The 24,937-nt window shown below is 30.0% G+C and overlaps 2 protein-coding genes across 2 annotated transcripts in view; one reads left to right on the top strand and one right to left on the bottom strand.

Moving 5' to 3' along the window:
* LOC141528405 (uncharacterized) overlaps positions 1-24,937 on the top strand; it is an 82,445-nt gene that overhangs the window by 23,978 nt on the left and 33,530 nt on the right. The gene's annotated exons all lie outside the window — the stretch shown is intronic.
* On the bottom strand, positions 5,001-7,053 carry LOC141528144 (torso-like protein). The gene is made up of 2 exons (XM_074244041.1): positions 6,304-7,053; positions 5,001-6,062 (listed from the first exon to the last, which is right to left on the bottom strand). Exons 1-2 carry the CDS (start codon positions 6,988-6,990, stop codon positions 5,667-5,669), a joined length of 1,083 nt encoding a protein of 360 aa, XP_074100142.1. The 5' UTR covers positions 6,991-7,053; the 3' UTR covers positions 5,001-5,666.

The following is a 24,937-nucleotide window of genomic DNA, read 5'->3' as shown; positions in this document are numbered from 1 at the left end:
TTCTGGTAGTACACTGGGAACTTCTGTACTAGTGTAGTCTGCTGATACTTTCCCCTTTATTTTTCCCACCAGCATTTGGCATCACAAGCTAAATCGGATCCAAACTGAGTAGAGGTTTTAACCCTTTCGAGGCATTTTACACCCGGCGGAACCCAATCTGCTCCTCATTAACACCTACACGTTCGCTTTCTACTGTTCTCATGTAATTTATTTCTTATAATATCATCAATCTTTTTCCAAACCATTTAACTGGTTTATTGTTAATTGCCGCTTTTTTTTTTTTCCACGACTCATAATACAAAGCACTGGAGTGCTCTACAGAGAAAAATTTTTTTCGCCTTCTTTTTGCAACTGTTTTTATTGCTATACTCTTGTTAGTCCACGGACACACACATAATTTGGATCTCATCATGCAGATAATTTAATAAAGATTAATTTTGCAGTTTTTTTAAATTTGTTTCTTTAGATGTTTAGAAACAATTTTATATTAAAAAAACTTTTTTTTGATTATTGTTTCCCGAGGTATGAAATTTTGGAAACTCGTTATTAAAATTTGAATTGGCGTAACTTTTGAACTATCGAAGATAAAAAATTTATCTAAATTTTTTTCGGTAGATTAGTTCTTTAGCTTCAATTTCATTTTTGTAATCATCAACTTTCAATTAATAGTTTTCGAGATACAGAATTTTGAAAAAAATTTTTTTTTTAATTTCTTTTTGTATACGAATTTTTAGAACTTCTTTATTAATCTTTAAATAGCTATAACTTTTGAATCATTGAAGATAGAAAATCAGTCCAAAGTTTGTTCAATAGATTAGACCCTGATATATTAAGTGAAAGTTATCTCTTCTAATCACTGCGAAAATTCTCACATAGTTTCAGGATTAATATCTTACCAAACAATAATCTAATTAGATAAATTTCTGCTAGTACAATAATATATTTTTTATTAATAATTCACCGAGGATTATGAGTCATGCACTTTCGATTTTTCAACCTTTTAATACTAATTCAAGCCACGTAATTTTTGGAAAAAAATATTTTTAATTGGCTCAATTACCCCGTATTTGGATAAGAAAGGAGAAGTAGTTTCTATAAGAAGAAATGGAATATTTCACCTGGTTCCAAGTCTTGGAAAGGACAAAGTGAATTAGCGAAAGTTAGTTAGAGTTTAGTCAGAGTTTAAAGTCGATGAATTTATAGGGGATGTACATGAAAAAAATTAAAGAATAAAATCCATGAATTCTTTGTCAGACTACTACTTCTTCTCCTCCTCTTCTTTCTCCTCGACGGAGTTGCCAGAGGATTTCAAGGGTTCGAGCATAAACTTTTTTTAGCTTAAAAACGGTCCTTGCCATTTAAGATATTCAGGTCTAGTCCGGCGTTGGGGTTGACTAAAGCACCGGAGGGAAGGAGACCACTCTCTTCTGATATCCCCGGGGATGAAATGCTATACGCTCTACGCTCTACGCTCTCCGCTTTCTACACCGTGCAGTTCTTATCTCCCAGTAGGCGGTTATTGCTAGTCATCCTGTCTTGCTACTATTTTTTATTTTTTACTCCTTATTTCTTATTTTTATTTTAATTTTGTATTTATTTATGACCGTAACTTGCATCGTCAATTGGCCGAGAAGTCTATTTTTTTTACCTAAAACTTTAATGCCATAACTTTAGATTTATCGTGTTTTTACCGAATAATTTAATGTTTTTAGTAGATTTCATAGCAAACTAATAAGCTATTTCATTAATCCTAATTACGGGATTTTTAAAAAATTTTCAAAATCAATTAGGACTTTCCTAATAAATCTACTTTTAATCTACTTTTTTTAGGACTTTCAAAAGTGATCTATTTCTCCACTTATTTGACAAATTTTTATTAGTTTTAATGATTTCCCAAATTTTTCATTGCTTTGAAAATTTTTCGGTAATTATTTACAATTGGGTCCACCATTTAAATTTTCATTTTTTTGAAAGAAATTTTTTTTTTAATTTTGATATATTTTTTTTGAAAACTCTACTATATTTTTATTTAAAATTCATTAAAAATTATTTTCGAACTATAATTTAATTGATGAATTTATTCTAAAAAAAAAAAAATAAATAAAAAATAAACAAACAATAAAAAAAAATCTCAGAATAAAATAGGATTGCCAGCTCTTACTCTTGCGCTGGATAAATATAGACATCAAGAGGCTCAATCAAACTAAAATCCTCGAGTACATTGTCAATCAGACTCCTTGCGCAAACAAACGACTGCGACCCGCCAGAGTTTAAAGAGTAAGAGAATGAGCCGCAGGAAAAGAGAAATAAAAAAATAAAAAGAAAAAAAGAAAAACTAAAACGGAAAAAAAGTAAAATTGTAAAACAGTAGGTGCTCATTGATATTCATCCGATGTGACGCTACTACACGATTGGTTAACTACTCCGTAGTCTTCTCCCGTTTACCTTCGTCCATTTTACGGCTCTGTGTACTCGAGTTCCACATGTAAATTTATATTCATTACACACATGCAGGATACATTCTACCTCCACCTTCTACCTTCCAAAGCTTGCTTTCTTTTCTCCCTCTTTCTTTTTTTTCTCTTCCAATTCCACTCATTTTTCCAGCTCTTATATCTATACTGTACATCGATTCCCGGCGTCTCATTTACGACAGAGCTTTACTCGCGATCTTCCTACTCATTCTCATACGTTCATCCCCTTCATCCTCTTCCTCTGCCTCCACTTTCGACAGCTCCCGCTCCACTCACTACAGCTCTGGAGTTTGAGTTTAAGTTTGCTCTTCTTGATTAGGCTTTAAGAATAAAAATCTTTAGCTTTGCCAGAGAAAAGAAATTTGCTAGACGATTGATAAAACACTTTAAGATCTAATTTAGTTCATCGTTATTATATAGTTTCCGCCCGTTTAACTGTTTATTAACTGATGTACTAGTTTGTGAAATTATTAAATTTTATTTAAAATTGGATTATGGATCTGATTATATGTAGTCAATTTGCATCGGATGTAAATATACATTTGGACTAAAAACAACGTCGAAAACTTTGAAATCTGATTATATCTGGCCACAATTAACCATTATTACAATCCACTCATAGTCAACATTCAGACAGTAAAATAAATTGTTAGTATCATAGCTATAAGAGGAAATTTTCGAGGTCAATGAACAATTTATTCATTTCTGATTCTCAAAAGTTTCATCGATATTTGTCGATGCGTTATCAACCACGCAAAAGTAATACAATAATAAATAATATAAATTGTTGTAGTCATTATTATAATAAAAGATTAATATCGTAGATGTTGAATGAGATTGATGCAAATCAACAATGGTTGTCTTGTTTATCGAGCAAAAAAATTTTAAAGTACCTGTCACTCTACTGATTCATCCATACAATCTTTTTTATTTTCCTATTTATTTATTTGTCCAATTGTATCTGGTTGAAATTAAATCACGGTCATAAAAATTAACTATAGATTAATTTATTTTTACAGTCCGATAAATTAAAATATTGTATCTGGTCAGACAAGCAATTTAAATATCTGACAGAATTCCGGGATTCTGTATTGTAAAAAATATAAAAATATAATGTTTTTGTTGAAATAAAAATAGTTGTTGAGTTCTGAGGAAAAAAGGGATATAAATTTTGGAGGGTAAAAATTAGCGTAGTAACCAAATAAGGGGAGTGTTTAAAACAATTAAGAAGCATCGGACAAAATTGATTTACGGGTATCTATCTACATCAAAGACGCTCTACTTGATATTCATAGTCGCAATGTTAAATCTAAAATCTAAAATGTAGAATGTCGAATTTATTAAATTAGAAAAAATCTGAGATGATTCACGACATATATTAGACAATAACATAGACTATACTACCAGTCCTCAAGCACTACTAGGCTAGATGCGGAGAAAAAACTGAGGTGATGAATGAGGCTCGAGATAAAATATAAAGTTTATAATATAAAATGTAAAAATAATATTAAAGCTGAAGCGCTTATAAATTTCCAAAAGGTTAACTGGCAGTTGAGTTATCGAGTGTATTAAAGTACTCAACTCGCGGAGAGTGAATAAGTTTATAGTAGATAGTTTATAAATACGTTCATTGGACTATAAAAAACCTGGAAACAAGAACATTTGTCCAGTCAAGTGTTCAGTTATGTTCATAAATTTTTACTTTGCTCCACCGGCAAAGCTCGGCTATATCTATACACGATTATATATAGAGCAAGAAGAAGAAGAGAGAGAGAGAGAGAGAGATCAAAAACGAATCACCGACCTCCCTACACATATTCTGATACGGAATCTCCTATTACGAAAGCAAAACGCAGGATTAAATCATGACAGGAACAAAAGGGCAACAAGGATCGACCAATGGACTGGAAGAAAAAATGTTTTTAAATAAAAAGAAATACAACCCCAAGAAGCACACAAGGATAAGAAGAAGAAGAAGAAGAAGAAGAAGAAAAAGAAAAGAAGACAACTGGCCTCGTCCTTTAACCCACCGGCTCTCTGTTTTCTGTTCTTTCTTTCTATTTTGCGTTAGTTTTTTATTTGGGCTTTGTCTCTCTTGCTCTCTCATTTCAAGCCCATCCACTCGACCCTACTTATTTCAATAGCTTTCTTGCCTTGGCTCGTTTGAATAAACTACGTCTACTGCACGTCCCCATTTGCGCGCACAGACACCCCGCTTATTCGGCTCGCCGAACCGTAAGCTTGTTCTCTGCGAATCTTGTCCAACTATTTTCTTTAAACATTTTTCTCCGCGGAATTCTTTATATTATTTTTAACATTTTTATCAATTGTAAATATCCCCGAACATTTGTCAACGCTAATAAATTTTACAGAGGGTTTGCTACTCGGGAAGAGAATTACTTGGTTTGAGAAAAATGTTCTCAGGAAAATTTTGAGATATTCAGCTTGAATTGATTCTGGAAAGTTAAGAATGGAATTAAGAAAGTTAAAGTCAAGGATAAAGAGAAAAAATTTTCTACTGTAGAATTTTACTTATTGAATTAACCAATTTATTATTTTTGATACAATGAAGATACAATTCATTTTATTTAAGAATTTTTTTTATCAAGATTACCAATGATCGTTTAATTTTTTTTATTTTTATTTTATCAAAAGTAAGTTCAATATTTATTTATTTGGTATTTCCAATTAATAAATTCATTATTGAATTGAAAATATAAAATTATCAGAAAAAGAAAAAAAACCTACGACAGGATTCGAACTCTGATCTCTCGTGTGCCAGACTAACCGCTTTCACGCTGCACCAAGCCAAAAATTTGAAGAAGAGCTTTTCCGAAAAATTTTTTTTTAGAAAATTTCTACAAAATACACTATTTTAATCCATGAGAAAATTAATTTGAAATTCAATTGCGATGTTTTTCAAATTTGCAATCTTTGTTTTTTCTTAAAAATTTGACTCTTGCTTTAAGAAATTAATTCGTAGATTAATGAATCAAAATTCTTAATCGATTAGAAAATTCTCCTAAAAAAATTTACTTCAAAATTGCCCAAAAATCTAAATATTTATATATTATATATTAGTAAATTTTTATTCAAAATTATTATGGATAACAAAATATAATAAAACATAAAAACTTTCATAACACAAACTTAAGATTATACATAATAATAATCTTGTAAATAATCACTTAATTATAAATTGGCATCCCAGAGCTTAAGATTATTAGAAATAAATTCTAGAAGCCATCTACTGAGTTCCTTATTTGGAAAGAAAGGTGAAACATACTTCAGATTCAACTGAATTAGAGCTTCGTTCCAGAGCAGATTACCAAGCCTCGCCAGTAGTCTTTCATTGCCGTAGAGTCTCAGGATATTTTGACTTTCTGGGTCTTGGTGAGCAAAGAACAAATTTATGGAAGCCCATTCTTCAACGGTCTGATTCCCGCTTCCTGTCTTCAATTTGCCGACATATTCCGCAAAGTCCGATGAGAAGTAGTTGGTTACTGATTTTTCGAAGAGTATGTTGATTCCGCGGGTTGTGAAGGCGTGTTTTATGAATTTAAAAGGTTCTGGTCTGTAAACGAAAACCTAAAAAATTAAGATATTATATTAAATTAGCAAATGTTTAAAATAGGGCAAAGTGACGTGCATTAAAATCACCAGAAAATGTCTCTGATTTAAGAATTGCATTATTTTTATTTATTTTTTTTTTTTTCAAACAATTTTTGATCTTAGTTGCTGGAAATTGAATAAAAAATAAATATTAAATTTTGACAAATTCTAAAACTGTTCAAGTTATAAAGAATTAAATTAATACACGAATACTTACTTGAAACAGTGAATCTCCGGAAGTAAAAGACTCAATATAATGTGTACCACTGAACTTAGAGATAAAATTGACAGTGCTTGCACTATCCTTGATTTCAACATTATCAGCTTCATCCAAAAGTGATTCTTCAATCTCCAAACTTTCCGATGGAGTGGCCATTTTCAAATTATCCCTAACCCTGGCTATCCTGATAAAGATGTACTTGTACTCTTCAGAGAGTAGCGATTCTCTGATTCCAAAATATTTAGCAATTTGGTTCTTTCTCCAGCTGGCCATGAAAGGACGCCAGTGTTTATCGACCCCTTCTATGGTGAAGTTTCGAAAGTAAGCTTGAAACAATTGCTCGTAGTTGTCACACATCTCCATGTGGAAATCTCCAGAGAACACTGGTGAATTTTTGATAACACGGGATGCAGTTGTAACTTGTTTGAAGACCTTAGCAGAGGGGTGTCTAAAAATCCACTCGGAGTCACTCGAAAAAACGCGCATGGTAAAACTTAACATACCGTGGAATTTTAGAATATTTACGGAGTTCCCGATTATTGGCACTTCATCGGGTTCAGACGTTGCAAAAACAATCATTAGAGTTATTGTTAATAACACAACACTTTTATGCTTAAACATTTTGAGGTTAGATTTAGATACACACGTGTATTCTATACTTGTATCTTTACTTGTCAAATGCATGATTAGTGGAAGAGGCGGGACAGGTGTTGTGTACGCACAACTCGGTTTTATTTTTGGAACAAACGCCTGGTTTTAGTTTCGAGATTATACTTTGTACATATTATAGAGTGTACAATAGAGAATAATAAGAATTATTGGTAAGATTTATTGCATGCGGATGAATGTGGAAATTCTGGTTATTTATGGCTTATAACTAATGAATTATTATTTCTATTGTCGAAAATATGGAATACTTTGTACTGGTAGTTATCGAATGTTTACTTATATTTAAAGGTAACTGTTATCATTTTTTTTTCTGGAAAAATATTCTAATCTGACGAATTTTGGGCGACTAGATAGTTTTTGAAATTGAAAATAAAATTTTTTTTTAATTTAAGCTAAATATTATTTTTATTTTTTTTCTAATAAATTAAAATTTCAATGTTGGTATTTTTCAGAAATTCGATGAAGAAAATTTCCATTCCAAATTGTTTAGAATTTAATAAATTGATAATACTTATTGAATTTTTGATTTTTTGGTAATTTCAGAACTTAAATAAAAAAATTTTTGTTTTAAATTATTTAGAATTAAGTTGGGTTTTTGAAATTTTTATCAATCTAAAAAATATTTTTCTATTGCACTGAATTTTGAAAAATTTTGACATTTGTAACAACTCTATACAAAATACGCCTCTGGCGCAAAATACCTAGTAATGTAATAGAAACATTTAAACATTCAAATCCAGAGCCTTGGAATTCTTCTACGACCTTGAATTCAGGGAGGACTAGAAATCAGAGTCTGCAATAAATTCTACAAAATTTATAGGATAAACTGATAAGTTTAAAACTTTATTGCTCAAATTTATGAGTAATTCTATTTATGCTATCATTTATAATCTATCATATTGATAATGATAATCTGAATAAATAATAAAGAATAAATATAAAAAATTTTCACGGCCTGATATATTTTCTTACAAATAAAAATTACAATAGATAGATAGTAAATTTAATAACACAGTATCGTAAAAATTTATCTAACATTTTTTTTAAGTAATTTTTGATTTCCAATTTTTAATACTAATTATCAAATTAAAAAAAAAAATAAACTATTATTTTCCGACAGCATATTAATTGAATTTGGCAAATTCTAAAGAAAAGTAAATAAGTTTGATATTAGGGATTCTAAAAAAGTGATAAATTAGTCCCTAGTTCATATAAAAGTGCGTGAATAGTGGACGTAAGTACATTAGAAAAATTCCGGAGCACGTTTCGCACACGATAAGTGATAAACAAGGAGGTTGTTACTGACACACGAGGGAAACCAGAGCTTTTCAGTAAAGCGGTAAGCGGGAAACGACAAACGCCACCGTACACCCGTGTAATAATATCATATCCCTGGTACAGCACATCCCACAGAAACACGAGAGGGGTAAATTCGTATCGCCAAGTTAGATGTTTGTTCAGCTTGATTCGCTCCCCTCACACAATCTGATACACTGCATTGTTGCATCAATAAATCCTCCTCTCATAAGCATCATAATCATCATCATATTTATTGCTGTTTAATTTATTTCGATTGTAAGAAATTTCAAGGAAATACTGAGTATAAGACCAATCAAACAGATGGCTGAGGGGTTCGCGTCAAGTGTAAGAGGGAGCTTGCGTAATTCGAGATAATTAAGAACGGCCAATTATAAGTTGACAACCTCCTGGTTTATTTAGTTTATGTTCAAGTTATGTATCGATGGAGAGGAAGGGATCCTGATAAATTTGCAAGAGCGTGTTTAATTGCCATTATAATGTGTGTCTAGATTTTTTTTTTTTTTTTTTTTTTTTTTGTTAACTTTACGGTCTATATATTAGTGGGGGATATTTATTTTTAAAAATCAATTTGCGAGGTTATTAAGCCCCGAGGGATCGCTGTTAAATTTTATTTTCATTTAAAATATGTGATTGGAGATTTTAATCTTTCATTAAATATTACGAGGTTAATGTTTCTAATTAATTTTTATTTTTAATTAAACTTCTAATGGAGTTCGATGCGCCATTGTATTTTCAATTAGCTAATATGTAACCAATGATGTAATATTTTTGAGATTGTTATTAGTGATATTACGACTTTAAATAACTTTTCATTTTTGGAAAGTCGAATTGTGGATTAAATATAGGAGATATGAAAAAATCACATGTGACCAATCTTATACTAAGTTTAATTTTTTATAAGAAATATTCTTATCAATTGGACGTCTCAACGCGAAACGTAAGTAGTGCTTTACTATGACTCTCTCAAGGTCAAGCAGACGTCGGGTTGTCTGTATGTGATGATGTATGTGATCACGATAACGCCCAAAAAACTTCATTTTTTGAGTCTATTTTTTTTTTTTATTAGCTTCAGTATCATTCTAAGTAACAGCCTATTCAAAATTACTGGCTAATTCTATGTACTTTAATTAAAAAATATTAAATCTTTAGCCACACATGGGCGCTTCTGATCATCTCAGTTTTATCGTTTTTTTTTTTTTTTTTTTTTGATAAATAAGCGTTGAGACGTGTACTTTTGGATTTTCCAAACTTCTCTATCTTATCTTCGATATTTTAGCCAAAATTTAACAAAGGTCTAAAAATACTGACAATTACAAGAATAAAACTAGAGAAATTATTTACGAAAAATTAAATTCAAAATTCTGGCTGAACTATTGAAAATAAAAAAAAATTATTAGAGAACTTTTTTGTATAAAAATGAATTTCCAACAAAAAAGGTCTTAATTAATTTTATCGTATCTCTGAGCCTTGAGCCAAAAAACGAGTTTAAGCTTTGAAAAAATTTCGTGAGAGCATCAGGATGAAATTAACGGATAGGACGAGCAAAAAATGAGTATAAATTTTATATCGCCGTTGGGTTGAGTTACCAGCTAAAGAAATAGAGGACAGCTCTCGATAGACACATAGATCCAAATTACGAGGTAGGTTTTAATATTTGGGGTCCAATACGAAATTCCGTAGTAAGTGATACGAAAAAAGGATAAAAATAAGTTAACAAAAAGATGAGCACAATAGCGGTTGGCAGGGAGACGTGGCGGAGGACCAATGTCTTGGGATTGGAAACCGCGGGTCCTCCCGTCATCCAATCACGCTCTGGGAAAGCTCGCCATATTTCGCGGGGCGGAGTCCTCTCTCTCGGCCTCTCTAATTTTCTTTCTCTGAATTCTCTTCTACCCCTTTTAAACCCTCGGAAAACCCGTTCCGTTGGCTCTTGTCACTTTCCCTTATTCTCTTCTTCAACTTCCGTTTTATATTATGCACGCTGTCCATTCGTCATTCTTTGTCTTACAGAGAGCACTCGTTAACTCTCTATGCTCTCTCACCTCCGCGCTAAGCACTCAGGAACGTCAAATGATCTCTCGCATTCTTTTGTTTCTCCTCTTGTTTTATTATCACCCTCCCTTTGTTTCAAATCAATTCTTTATCATCATCTATAAATAAATATTCATAACACTAGACTACACTGTTATCAACCTTTTATTTTATTTGAATTTTAAATTCTCCAATTCATTCTATCCACTGTTATTTTTCTCAATTGTTACAAATCAGGTCTACGTGATTTTTCATTTTTATTTTTTTTTTCACTTTTCTACAAAGTAAAACAATTGAATTTTTATCGCAATTATTTTCTATTAATGCCAAAAATATGAATAATTTTTATCATTTTATTTGTGTAATCAAATTTTAGAGAAAAAATTTTTTTATAAAAAAAAAAAACGATTGAATTTTTGATTCTATTAATTTTATATATGCCAAAAATGTAAATAGTTTTTTATTCTTTTATTTCTGTAATCAAATTTTTTTTAACGACACAAATGTACAAAATGAATTTTATGTTATTTGAATAATAGATTTTTTTAATTTAACTAAAAATAATTTAAAATCTATATAAAGGTTTTGTAGAAACTTTTTTGTTCAGTTATGTATCGTAGTCTTGTAAGTTTTTGAGAAAATTGTAAAATTTTTTTAAGTTTACTCATGTTTTTAAAATATTGGACAGAACTTGTACAAATACGTTATAAAACATGGTATCATTTATTAAAACTAACTATTGTGATCTTTTAATTAAACATCACAAATTTCTTGTCGAATTACACCTTAATAATTTGCAAGAAAACAATTTTTTTACTTTTATTAATTGACTTCAAGTTCTATCTATCCTATCGTGAATTTTGATATATAAGATAATAATTATACTGTAAAGAAGCTCTAAGTTTCGGATAAATTAATTATAAGTTATTATTGATAAAAAAATTGAATATGTTGGTTAAATTCAATCTATAAGAGGTAATTCATTTTCTACCTTATTAAAGTTATATAAACTTGTATCGGAAAGTTATAATTCCTAAAGGAGTCTCGTCTTTCCTTATTTCGATTTTTGACTAGAACTAATTAGTTTACTCTTCATGAATTCATAATATAAATTTATAATAATAATAACTTTTATAAAAAAAATTTTGCACCAGCCAAGTTACAGATAAATTTGATAATAAATTTTTATTAAGTTGATCCATAAATTAAAAAAAAAAAATAAAATGTTTGTAAAGTAGTGCATAAAAATAAGAGCCGAATAAAAAGGGATAACGATAAAAAGTATTTTTTAGTGGATAGATTCAGATACCCAGTTTATATTTGTTGTTTGGTGTATGTTGTAGGTAGTATTAAGCGAATTCAGTTATATGTAGATTATTAAAGTAAAGTTTAGATCCCAGAGCTTGTAAAGCGTTAAAAGTATTATCTAAAGTACGGTATATATATTGTCCATAAAAGTACACGATACTAAAAGTACTATACCGAGATGGATGCATCTTTCCTGCGCCATCGGTGTCACTCATCATGGCATTATTATATGGCCCATCTTTGTTTTACATGCTCACGCCTATAACTTTCTACCGAATAAAATAGTATCTCCTTCTCCATCTCCATCTCTGTTTATCTCTGCTACGAGTACCAAGTACTGAGTACTGAGTACTCGGTACTTTGATACCTTTAGAGACAAGTATTATACATGTAGAGTATGAAGTATAAAGTATACACACGGTCTATTTACGCGGACTGTTATTTTTTGTTACAAATAAAATAAAACTGTCTCGATACTTTTCTCGAGTGAGTATTTAATGATATGGGTACAAATATATCCACAAATACATTCACATTGGTACATTTACATAACATAAAACCGAACAATAACAATAAACACCACTAAAAAAAAAAAAAAAAAAAAAAAAAAAAAAAAAAAAAAAACAAATAAAACATTTAGTGCTTGTTTTGAATTTTGATGAATACTTTTTGTCAGAACTGCTTCATTTTTTTGAATAATTCATTTCTGATAGAAACATTTAAATGTAAGTGTATAAATGTACATGTGAGCTCTATTGTATATCAAAAGAGAAAACAAAGCGGTTTTTCAAATTGAATAAATAAATTTTATATTAAATTGCTTGAATTAATATTTTTATTAGATTTCTATAAAATTTTCGGTAATTAATTATAATTGGGATACATCCTATTTTTGTAGATTTTTTTCATAAAAAATTTTCATCAAATTTTGCAAACCAACATGTAGTTATAAATCGAAAAAATATTTAATTTTTTCCATTCGTCCCAATTAAAAATCATTTATACAAAACTTCTTATTCAAATTTATTTTTATGAATTGTAAGATTTAAATTTTTATATTTTAGTAAAAAATTTTAATTTTGATTGAAAGCTTTAGTCCAAAATTAGATTGTCTTCCAAAATAACTAGACTTTAAATTAAATTTCATCTTAAAAATTACGCATAATTGTTTGCTCTGAAAAATCGTTATTTTTTTAAATATTTTATTTATTTCTTGAAAAATAATTATATTTATTCAATTTAAAGCACAATTAAATACGTCAAAATTAATTAAGTCTTCGATCTTAAAACTAATTAGAAATAAATGAAATTTTCAAGTAGGTACTTAAAACTCGGAAGTTTGAATAAATGAATTGATAAAGACAAGTGATGATGGAGGATGTGATAAATACCGAAGGTCTGTGCCGCGTTGTCTAATTAGAGTGGTAATATGAAGACGTAAGTATAATTATAACGAGAGTTGATTGTCGTGTAAAGTTTAGTAGGTTAGAGAAAATTGGGCACTTCCCCTGGCATTACATCGATTCGACCCTTTTGATTGAGAAGGAAATGGGCGTGGGGCTACCACGCAACCAGTTAAGAGCCCGAATGATCCGGCTTTGAGTGATTTACTTCTATCCCAAGTACTTCTTCCGCGTTTAGTTTGTCTATAGGTATAATACTTCTGCTAACCACTCGACGCTTTTCGTGTTTGTAAACTTTGTCACTTTCACTTCAACTTGCCAGTTATTTTGCTTGTTTTATTCATTCCTGGGACTTTACTCAGCTGAGGGTTTGCTGAGTCTTTGCTCAGGATACGACGGCCAACTAAATTATGCTAATTGATATTTTTATCCCGAGTATTTTACCCGCTACGTAAACTCATTTTTGACTTTTGTATCTTTATGTGTAAACAAATCGTTTTCTGGGGGAAAAAGTTTTCATCTGACCAAATATATAAAACTAACAAAGGGAAAAGGAGAACTTAAAAAATCATAAACCCTGCGGGCTAAGATTGAAACTTTGAGCTTAAAAAATTCAAAAACTTAGCAATTATATTTATTTTTGAGCCTGTTAGAGATATGACCTTGTATCTTGTGAACTATTGACATATTTAAAGATATAAGCTCATTCCGACATTACACTCATCGAGACCTTTCATTTGAGTACCCACATCAATTTTTCATATATTTATATATATTATAGATATATGTAAATTATGTTTAATTATTTTTCATATATTATGTATATATGAAAAATATATCAAAATGTATGTGGGTACTTAAATGAAAGCTCTTGATGAGTATAATATCGGGATGAACTTATATCTTCAAAAACGTCAACAGTTTAGTGCAATTTAACAAAAGTCACTAATTTTTTCTAAAAAAAAAATTTTATCCCAAAAAATTGTGTTGAAACTTAAATAAAATTTTTCCTATGTCATTTCAATGGATAATCGAATTTTTGAATGAACGAGACTCTTAATTCAATTTTTTTTTTTTTTTTTTTCAAAGGGAATATTTATGTTTATTTTTTTTTCTACAAATTATCAGATTTTTAATTTAGAAAGAAAAAAAAATATTGCATGAAAATGAAGACAAAATAGAGACAGTTGAGCAGAAAATTCCACCGACTAATCGATCTTTGTCTTCACATATATTCTTTTTTTTTTTTTTATAACCATGCATGCAACATATACAATACAATTCTAGGATTCTAGGATCTCTCGGTTGGATCTTCCTCGCTTGTAAAAGTGTTTTATGCATATCGGAACAGACTGCCAGAGTAAAGAGAGAAGAAGAAGAAGACGAAGAAGAAGAGATAGAAGAAGAAAACTAGGGGTAGTAACAGTAGTTGTAGTTGTAGTTGTAGTGGATGGCTCCAAGGCGAGATGCATGAATATTTGGCAGCTGAGCAGTTTCCAACCTTTACTCGTACCTCCACCTCCCCCTCCAACTTCACTTGTGTATACTGGTAACACTTCGGTTACGGCCCAGATATGCAAATATATTCATTAGATTGTTCTGCGCGCCCCTCATCTAAGCGCAGTAAAAACCACGTCGTCAGACTTGTTTCTCATTCCTCACCCATTTTACACACTCTACTCTATTCTGCTCTATCTACTATCTCTACATATATTATTTTACTCTTTTACGCTTCTTTTCTTTTTTTACATTTTTTAACCTATTTTAATTACTAAAATATTCATATTTCACTATCTCAATTTCTGTTTTTCTACATAGAATAAAAAAAAAAGAGCACGATTATAAAGAAATAACATTGTTAATCTGAAAACAAAACTATTTTGAAGACTCTCTTGTATGTCTTGATTTAAGAATATTTTTGTCATTAAATTTTACATCAAAAAAATTGTTTTTTAAAATTTATAATTTTTTCCTTTGAGATTTTTTAATCCTCAAAAAAAATTTTGAACAAGATAAAAAAATTTTAAAAACTTACAATTTTTAGTAAATTTATTAGAAAAAATTATTCAGAAACTCTAAGTTTTATTTATCAAAAAATAGTTCGATATCTTGTTATAAAACGAAAAAATGCTAAATTTTTCAATTCAAAAATTTATCTATTAATTTCGACTATCAAAATAAATTGTCGACTTTTTCCTTGAAATTTAATATTTTTCTGTTGGTGAATTATTGAAATTCATTCACATTGAATATTTAAAAATTTTCAAGATAATATCTTCCTCGACTCAACTATAGTATTTTTCCAGTGTATCTAAACCTCATTATTGTACAATAGCGTGTGAGTGTGTAATTGAGGTCGGGCGTCTATTTTCGTTAGACATACACACCCTAAAAACAATAGCGGGTTAATTAAAAAACTAGAGAGAAACAATATAACGAAAAAGGGGTTTACAGGGAAAATATATCGCTAAATAGTGGCGAGGAGAAAAACCGAACTCAGTACTGGGTACTCTGGATTTTATAGTATATTTTACACATGTGTATAAATATATATATATATAAAGCTCCAGTAAAGTTTTAAAATTTAAAAGGCCGGATAATTGCCGAGAACACGTCGCGCCGACAAAATCGAGCCGACCACACCGAGTCCAGCCAGCCTCAGCCTTTGTGGTCGAGCTCTCCAGCACCCGGTGGCAACCTCGACCACTGGCCCTCCTCCCAATGCCCAATCTGCCAATTTCTTTCTCATCCTCTCTTTTTTTCTCTCTTTGTGCTTCTGTCGGGTCGTCTCATTCTTTTTCCCAAGCAGTGAGCTTCGCCCGGCTTCCGGCGTGTCTCCAAATGCTGTCTACGCGGTTTGGCATCCTCTGCACCTCGACACCTCCCTGTTCGCTTCACATTTCGCGAATTCACTCTTTGCTTGTAAAAGTCAGCATATTTTAGCAGCTTCTATTCTCATTCCGAGCAAATGGGAATAGAAGTCGCTCATCATCCCTCTGACGACTCACGACTCATGACTGACGGGCGACAAAAATGCACTTTTATATCTGTTGACGATTACACTTGACAATTTCATATTTCCGTTGAAAAAATTCACTCTTTTGAATTTTTTTAAAAGGATACTTTTATCGTGCGTAAAGAATTTTTTTTTTTTTTTTTTTTTTTTTTTTTTTAATACAGAGATATGAAAGGAGACAAATAGTTTATAGTTTTTGTTATGTTAGAACTATTTTTTGTTGGTAGAAAAAACTATAATTTTTAAATTTAAGTTTTTATCAAATATTCAAATAATAAGAAATTTTTTTTTAAAACTTGAATTCAGAATTAAATTTAAATAGTCAAATTTTTTCGAAAATAACGACTTCAAATTTTGAAATTTTTCATCTGAAAAATGTAAAATTTTGATCATCTCTGAATATTTTGATTTAATATTAAATTTTTAATTAAAATAAAATTTTTTACTTCATCGTAATTTTTTCTAGTTCAAAAAAATTGGTTTATAATTGAATTCAAAAAGTAAAATTTTTATAAAATAAAGAACAAAAATTTTATTTTCCAAAATGCCAAAATTTTGATCAACAGTCTAAATACTTTTATTTAATTTAAAATTCAATTATTAAAAAACATTAATCTCCAATTTGAACCAAAAGTTAAAAATTTTCCTATTAAATTAAATCTCAAAGTTTGATCACACAAGTGATTTATTTATTTATCAAACGAAATAGTAATAAACTTTTTCCTTATTTACTTATTTATTATGGACAAATAGATTTTATTAAAGCCAACGAAATGGTTGTATTAACGTAAGTAAATGATAATGGGGATGTAGACGGATAAAATGTTGAATGTGACGTTTATTGCTGTTAAATAATAAATGAAAACGAAAACGATTTGGGGAAGGATCCGTATAGTATATACATAGAAATATATAGTCGTACAATACAAGTACAAATAAATTGCGGTGTAAGGATAAGTCCAAGTCGGTGAGGTCGGTGTGGCCTGTAATGGCCGGAGAAGAGTGACAAGAGACAAAATGTTGTTTCTGATTATTGGAGGTACCGCCACAATTTCGATAGTGAATTATTCAGGGATCGCCTAAAGGGTGTTCCGCTCCAGGGTGATTTGAATCGAGCGTCTCTCTCTTTCTTTCTCTCTTCTATCATCCTCAGCTTGGGTCTCGCTATATGTACAGAGAGAGTGTACAGTTGGGAGCTAGGAGCTGCGAGACCGAGCGTCGTCGCGTTCAAACTAAACTCGGGAACTCGTGGCCCGAGGCTTTTCCGCCCTATATTTCAATCAGTGCTCCTGACAGGGAGCTAACCCGACAGTCGAGCTACCGCTTCATAGTTAAATTAATCGACCTTTAAGCACGAAAAATTCAATTCGAGCCTCCAGCTCTTCCTTATCATTTCTTCCTTCTCTTTTTTTTTCTAGGTTTATTTTTACTAACATTTTTTAAACTCTTTTTGTTTTTTACAAGACGTTGAAGGGATTAACTTTGCATAGTTAGTATGGTATTTATTCTAATTATGTTTTATTTTATCGAATCTTAATTAAAAATCAAAAATATGTAATTTTATTTAAAAAATCATTTATGATTTATTGAATAAAATTTTAATTTTAATGACAGACATTTTTAAGTGATTTCGAACCAGCAGAAAAGTGTCAAATAATCTTAGAAAGATCTTCATAAAAAATCAGAAATTTCATAATGTAACTTTCATTATCTTGAATATAAATTATTAATTTATTTAATTAAAATTAATTCGGAGCTTTTTAATTTTTTTATTTGAAATTTATTTAATTAAAAAATTAAAATTTTCCTTGATTTCGTTCGTAAATTTCTCAAGTTAATTCAAACTGATACTCTCAAAATTTTCAAGACAATTCATTTCTTAAATGAACTAGTGATTTTCTTTTTCGTAGTACAGACCGTAGAATTTTCTTTATAGTAATAAATAAAAATAAGTTGTTAATCCAGATGCTGGTGTTTTTTATTCAAAACATACTTGAAAGGAATTTCATTAAATCAAGATTAAATCTGTTCCGTGATAGGGGTCAGGAGAGGAGAATAAAGAGGAGCTTATAATAAGCGACGATAATTCCCGAATAAATAACAGCGTCCACGAGGTGTACTAAGATTGAGAGGCATCCTGAGTTTTAAAGGAAGCAAGGAAGTGAAAGAGCCAGCATGGGGACACCAAGAGGCTGAGAGAGAGAAAGTGAGAGTGAAAGTTGGTGTGAGCGAGGTATAGTACCCAAAGATACCCGTGCAGTATATTAACGTGCGAGTGTCGGCTCCGTGAATAGATATGACAAAAAAAAAAAATAAAAAAAAATTCAGAGAAAGGAGCGTCAAGCACCGAGGATGGTAAGGAAGAAAACTGAAGAGCGAGTTGGGGTGGAGAAACTAGAAGGTATACTTGATTTATTTCGGCGCCGCAAAGATCTGGCCCAGCGTACGTGCGTCGTTCTTCAAATTACCGACTTATAAACTTCTCCACACTCTATTCTATTTTTTTTTTTTTTTTTATGTATGACATTCTCTTTCACATTTTAATACGTATTTTATAGTAGTTTCACATTCGTTTTTCGAGATATCTTTATTTTTAGAAATAATAAAAATAAGCAACCTTGCAATCACTATGTGCGACTACCGTGAATTGTGAACTATAAATTAATAAAGTTTTACTTTATTAAATAATGACTTTAGTTTAATTGCACTGTACTTTTTTAACTATTGAGGTTTTTAAAGATATGAGTTCATCCGGATGTTATACTCATCAAGAGCTTTCATTTGAGTACCCACATGCATTTTAATATATTTTTCATATATACATATATCTAATATATATATAAATATATGAAAAATTGATGTGGGTACTCAAATGAAAGGTCTTGATGAGTGTAATGTTGGGGTGGGCTTATATCTTAAAAAATGTCAATAATTCTCAAGATACATGATCATTTCTTAATTATGTATCTAGAGATAGAGAATTTTCGAATGCAGCCTAAATAGTTATAATTATAAATTAATTATTAGTAAGAATGATATGAAACCTTGAATAGGCACAACTCTAGATCAAAATCTTTCCAATGATACCAAATTGAATCATAACTTTGAATTTTTGAAAATTCAGTATTAATCTTTAGGTAGTTATAACTCTTAAATCATTAAAAACAAAAAATTGGTCCAAATTTTGTTTGATAGATTAGTTCTTTATGTATGCTCCTGTTAGTGCATATAATGAAAATAATTTGAACACCATCAAAAAGATAATTTTTTATTCTTTGTGAAATTTTTATGGTGTGATAATTGAGTTGGAATTGATGGAATTTTTTCTTTTATATACATGAATAATTAACTTAGTAATTGGAAATATAAGACATTCCTTGTGAATCGATTAGTCAAGAGCAACTTCAAAATGTCATTCTACGTACGGTCTTATAAATTAGTAATTTAGTTGGTAATAAAATACGTGGAATGTCTTTCTCGATTATATTTTATCCTTCAGATATTTTATCGATTTTTGTTCAATTACAAATATTTTAATTAGTGTCGGTAAAATAAAAAAAAAAAAAAAACTTAATTATCTACACTCGTGGAAAAAAAATTTTTCAAAGGCTTATTCCACAATATTGTATCGATCTTATATGTGAATATGATACATTACACATGATTAACTCCAAATAAAAGTGTATAATTTGATAAAATTTTTTCTCTACAATAAAATTTGAAAAATGTCATCTGCATAATATCTTATACTGTAAAATATGTTCTTTTAACATTGACATCCAAGTCTGTCATATACGTAAAGGCTCGAGGCAAAAATCTTCTCAGAAAAGTATATGTATATATATCAAGTCATAGGAGGAAAGAAATCGCGTATGGATGCTATTTCAGAAAGTGATTTTGAGTGATCAGATCTTCCAAGTGCGAGACGTTCAATTTCCGGAGCCCGTTGTGAAATTTTATTTTCTCAACAACCTCATACATGTATACACACATCATCGAACACTTACACACGCATGAAAAAGTATTTTCGCGATATCTATACGACATGTGTGTGAATCTAGGCACTTATCTCTTGCGCTATCACGGCAGTTGTTGACATTTAATATCGATGATGTTTGCTTTTCAATTGAAAGACGCAATATTTTAAAACATGTTAATGCTCAAGATTCTATTAACGTGATAATAAATACATGTACAAATGTTCAAGTAGTTTTTCATACGTCGATTTACAATAGTAACTGATACGTTTTACTTTAAAAGCGGTTCTTCTTTTATTTTTATTAAGCAAATAAAAGCAAAATTTTCATTTTTGATTCACTAATTTGTCACCTAGCAAAGTGGACGATTGATAGCAAATATCTATGTATACATTCTATTTAATATGTTAATGTTTATGATAATGAACGGATCGATAAGCAGCGTAATTATTTAGCAGTCCACTTTCATATTATACAAATACGAGCTGTAGCATAAATTTGTTCGCTCCTTTTTATTTCTTGTAAATAAATACTTTTTAAAATTAGCATTTAATGTGCGTTAATAAAAAAATAAAATAAAAAAAAGCTACTAAGGATTCGTGATAGCTTTCATTAAAAAATAATTACTGAGCTATAAGTCACAGCATGAAGGAAAAATGTTTTAGTATTTATTTTAAAATTATTATTCGGAACATTTTACTTAAATTATTTTTTAAAAACTTTTATCCTAATATTCATTAAGGAAAATCGTTTTCCCGTTTCCCTTTCCCGTCACTAGAGCACCAAGTTAAAAGTTAATTAGCAAAGAAGAGTTTTAAGACGGAATATTTCATTTTTCAATTAAGACTTACTTTTAAGGCTTACATCAAATAATTAGGGGGCAATTATATGAAAGTGGGGTTTCACCTATTTTCAGTAATAAAAAATAGAAAAAAGAAGATATTAATAAATGTTTTTTTAAAAATATTTTTTTGAAAACTAAAATTTAATTTTGGAAAGATTTTTGGGCTGAAAAATTCTTTATATTCTTTTTTTTTTTATTGCGCATTAAAAAAAAGAACTTTTAGAAAAAAAAAAAATTTTTTTTTGATAGCCAATTTTTTGAAATTGGTGACAAATTAAAAAATAATTGTTTTACAATGTCCAAAATTAAAAAAAAAAATTCAAGAATTTTTTTTTTTTTTTTTTTTTTTCTAATGACTGTGTAGGATTTTTGCCATAAATTTTTTACGAGTATATTATATATCGGTTGCGGAGAAACAAATCGGTATAGCAGAGTATATATTTTTTGCCACCTGTGTGCGGAGTTTATCGAGTGTTTACTAGACTATCGAAGTTAAAAACAAAACGAGGAGTTAAGTGAGCAATACATTCGAGTCAGAACAAAAAAGAACAACACAAGTGCACTTTTCAAAGTCATTTTGTATTATGGTTTCTTTGAACTAGTTCACGTTTTTATGCTCTTAAGAACAACTTTCAAGATTTTTTTTGCATTAAAGACTTGAGTGTTAAAATTCATTGGATTTTTTCCCAAAATTTTAATCATCTTTTTAACAAATAAAAAAAAAATAACTATTTTAAAGTAACGATTCAATACCTAAAAATAAAATTTCGTAAAAATAATTGAAGGTAATAAAAAGTGAAATAGCTACAGTTTATATTTTCAAGATGATTTAAATTTAAAATAAAGAAATAAAAAAGGCAGTTAAATAATTTAACGATTGATATATTTAAAAGATTTTTTACGAGAAAGCATTTTTCAATTAAAATATAAAATAGGTAACGCGAAAACGTCGTTGAAAATTATAACTACACTTTTCCCTCAAGCTGTTTCGTTCTCGTCTCGTCTCGTTTTCCACCCCCGTCTCTTTCCACCGTCATCTTCTTTTACGTGATATACCATCTGCCTATGTATACACCAATCCACTGTCGTTATGTGTATATAAGACTCCTACACGTGCATGAACGCCGGTAATATATTTTATATACATATACATATACATATGCCAGTTATTCGAGTTACATTCTCGTATTTTTTATTATTTTCCCAGGTTCACTATTTGCATTAAATTTATCGCGTGTGCCGTAATCGTGAGGAATATGGTTAATTTAAAAGGGTGCCGGTGGCCATCACGACAGCAGGCTGCTTTTAAAAAAAAATCAATTGTTTCCTGCATACTTGGCTGAGGTGCAACAACTTTAAGAGCCTAGGTCGATGGATGTGCATAAAATCCATCGAGGAAGAGTTATAAACTCTACAACATTATAATAAATTCGACATTCTACATTTTAGATTTTAGATTTAACATTGCAACTATGAATATCAAGTAGAGCGTCTTAGATGTGGATAGATACCCGTAAATCAATTTTACCCGATGCTTCTTGATTGTTTTAAACACTCCCCTTGTTTGGTTACTACGCTAATTTTTACCCGCCAAAGTTTATATCCCTTTTTCCCTCAGAACTCAACAACTATTTTTATTTCAACAAAAACATTATATTTTTATATTTTTTACAATACAAAATCCCGGAATTCTGTCAGATATTTAAATTGCTTGTCTGACCAGATACAATATTTTAATTTATCGGATTGTAAAAATAAATTAATCTATAGTTAATTTTTATGACCGTGATTTAATTTCAACCAGATACAATTGGACAAATAAATAAATAGGAAAATAAAAAAGATTGTATGGATGAATCAGTAGAGTGACAGGTACTTTAAAATTTTTTTGCTCGATAAACACGACAACCATTGTTGATTTGCATAAATCTCATTCAACATCTACGACATTAATCTTTTATTATAATAATGACAACAACAATTTATGTAATCTATTATTATATTACTTTTGAGTGGTTGATAACGTATCGACAAATATCGATAAAACTTTTGAGAATCAGAAATGAATAAATTATTCATTGACCTCGAAAATTTCCTCTTATAGCTATGATACTAACAATTTATTCTACTGTCTGAATGTTGACTATGAGTGGATTGTAATAATGGTTAAATGTGGCCAGATATAATCAGATTTCAAAGTTTTCGACGTTGTTTTAAGTCCAAATGTATATATTTACATCCGATGCGAATTGACTACATACAATCAGATCCATAATCCGATTTTAAATAAAATTTAATTATTTCACGGACTAGTATATCAGTTAGTAAACAGTTATCACAACTAAACTTAAACCTAAAATCCAAATCCGCAATTTACTAATATTTCAACTGTATACAATTATTCTTGAGTATTTCCAATAAAGCTTATATCCAAAAACTTTTGCCAGCAAAACACAATTAAACCAGCCAATATAAGAATTAGTGTACTCGGTCTAAAATTTTGAGTTAACAATCCCAGCTAACTTGAGTACTTATAAGTCGGAAAAGGATTTGTCCCAGATTAGCAGTGTTTACGATTTAAGCGCGTTTACCCACTGTGCAAGTGTGTGTTTAAATAAATCCCGGAAGTTAAATAACCTCTACTGGTATTGTTTGCCTCCATTTAAGAGCTAAGACCAACAAAATCATTTACACTTACAAATCCACCTTCCGAACAATGATTCTGCATTCTACATGTATAGTAACAATACACATTAGGATTTGCATTTGAATTTTTCGCCCACTTCATACCCCGCTTCCCGTTTGTCTCACGCATCTGTCCATTCATACTATTTCTATTTGTAAACAGTCCTCCTCTTCCTCCTCCTCTATTTGTACACAACCCTGAAAAATTAGCTCCTTTATTCTTGAGCCGCATACAACCATATATATGTGAAGATATACCACATCATATGAACATGCACGGATTACAGATTAGTGAATAAAATTCATCGTATTTGTCATTTGATATTGTTTATCATCTATACATATTGCGTGTATATATTCATGTATATTTTGTATTGTATTAAAAATAATGCATTAGTCTGAATAGCTCGATACAGCGATGTGTTGGCTGATGCGGTTGCGCAGTCCTGTTTCGAGTTTCGAGACATCGCTCGTCGTTGTATCGTCGCTGTATCGATTCATCCCCTCTACAGGTTCAGCTAGTCCCGGATCCTCGCAATAGTCATTACGGACACAGAAGGGGTAAGGAAAGTTGTGGAAAGGAGAGAAGAGAAGAGAAGAGGAATTACGGTTTTTATTTTGATAAACTTCGGACCGCGATTTTTCTCAGTGGGAAGGTGTAACGTGTTGGCTTTCTGGGTGAATTACTCGGGACAATTCAAAGCGTTAATAATGCCAAATTAACATTGTAAAATTAAAGATAATAGTAATAGGAGGTATTAATTCATGAAGGCTGGATGGTTAATAAATGTTGAATTTGTTAATTCGGAGAGACTCGTAATGTAAGCAGACGGATATTTTTAAATAATTAATTGACTATTATGAATTATGACGTCTGTGACAGCGTAAATAGAGGTATTAAGATCTTGGGGGATTAAGTACGCTTGAGTTCATCCTTCGTCAATTGTCAAATTTCGTATTCATATCCTCCTACTATGCTATTCCGACTATATCGTCTTTGCTGTGCTATCCTGTTAGTGGTTATCTCACTCGAACGATGCTGCTATTTTAGGGATTCTTTTTTTTTTTTTGATTTTTGGCAAAATTTTTAGATAGGTTTGATAATAGAATTTTTGGGAGGAATTTCAAAATTGAAAAATGTTAAAAATTTTTTTAGATGAAATTTGAACTACAAAAATAGTTTTTCAGTCTTTTTTATAAATTATTCTAACATCAAAACTCGAAAATTAAATTTTTAGGAAGAATTTTAGAAACAAAAAAAAATTTTTTTGAATCAAATTTTATCTATAAAAATAGTTTTCTTCATTTAAAAAAATTTAATTTTAATTGAAATAAAAATGTTAAAAAGTTTTTTGTATTTTGAAAGATTTTCTTTCAG

Source organism: Cotesia typhae, unplaced genomic scaffold (genome assembly GCF_013202065.1).
Source record: "Cotesia typhae breed Kobodo isofemale line unplaced genomic scaffold, CoteBio_Ctyphae contig_43, whole genome shotgun sequence".
In the NCBI taxonomy this organism is placed as follows: Eukaryota; Metazoa; Arthropoda; class Insecta; order Hymenoptera; family Braconidae; genus Cotesia; species Cotesia typhae.
This window is presented reverse-complemented; position numbering and strand designations above follow the sequence as displayed.

Excerpts from the sequence above, each read along its gene's own strand:
- LOC141528144 (XM_074244041.1), bottom strand. The coding sequence starts at position 6,990 with ATGCATTTGACAAGTAAAGATACAAGTATAGAATACACGTGTGTATCT. Across the intron at positions 6,063-6,303 it reads CCGGAGATTCACTGTTTCAA|GTTTTCGTTTACAGACCAGA; the intron begins GTAAGTATTCGT and ends TTAATTTTTTAG.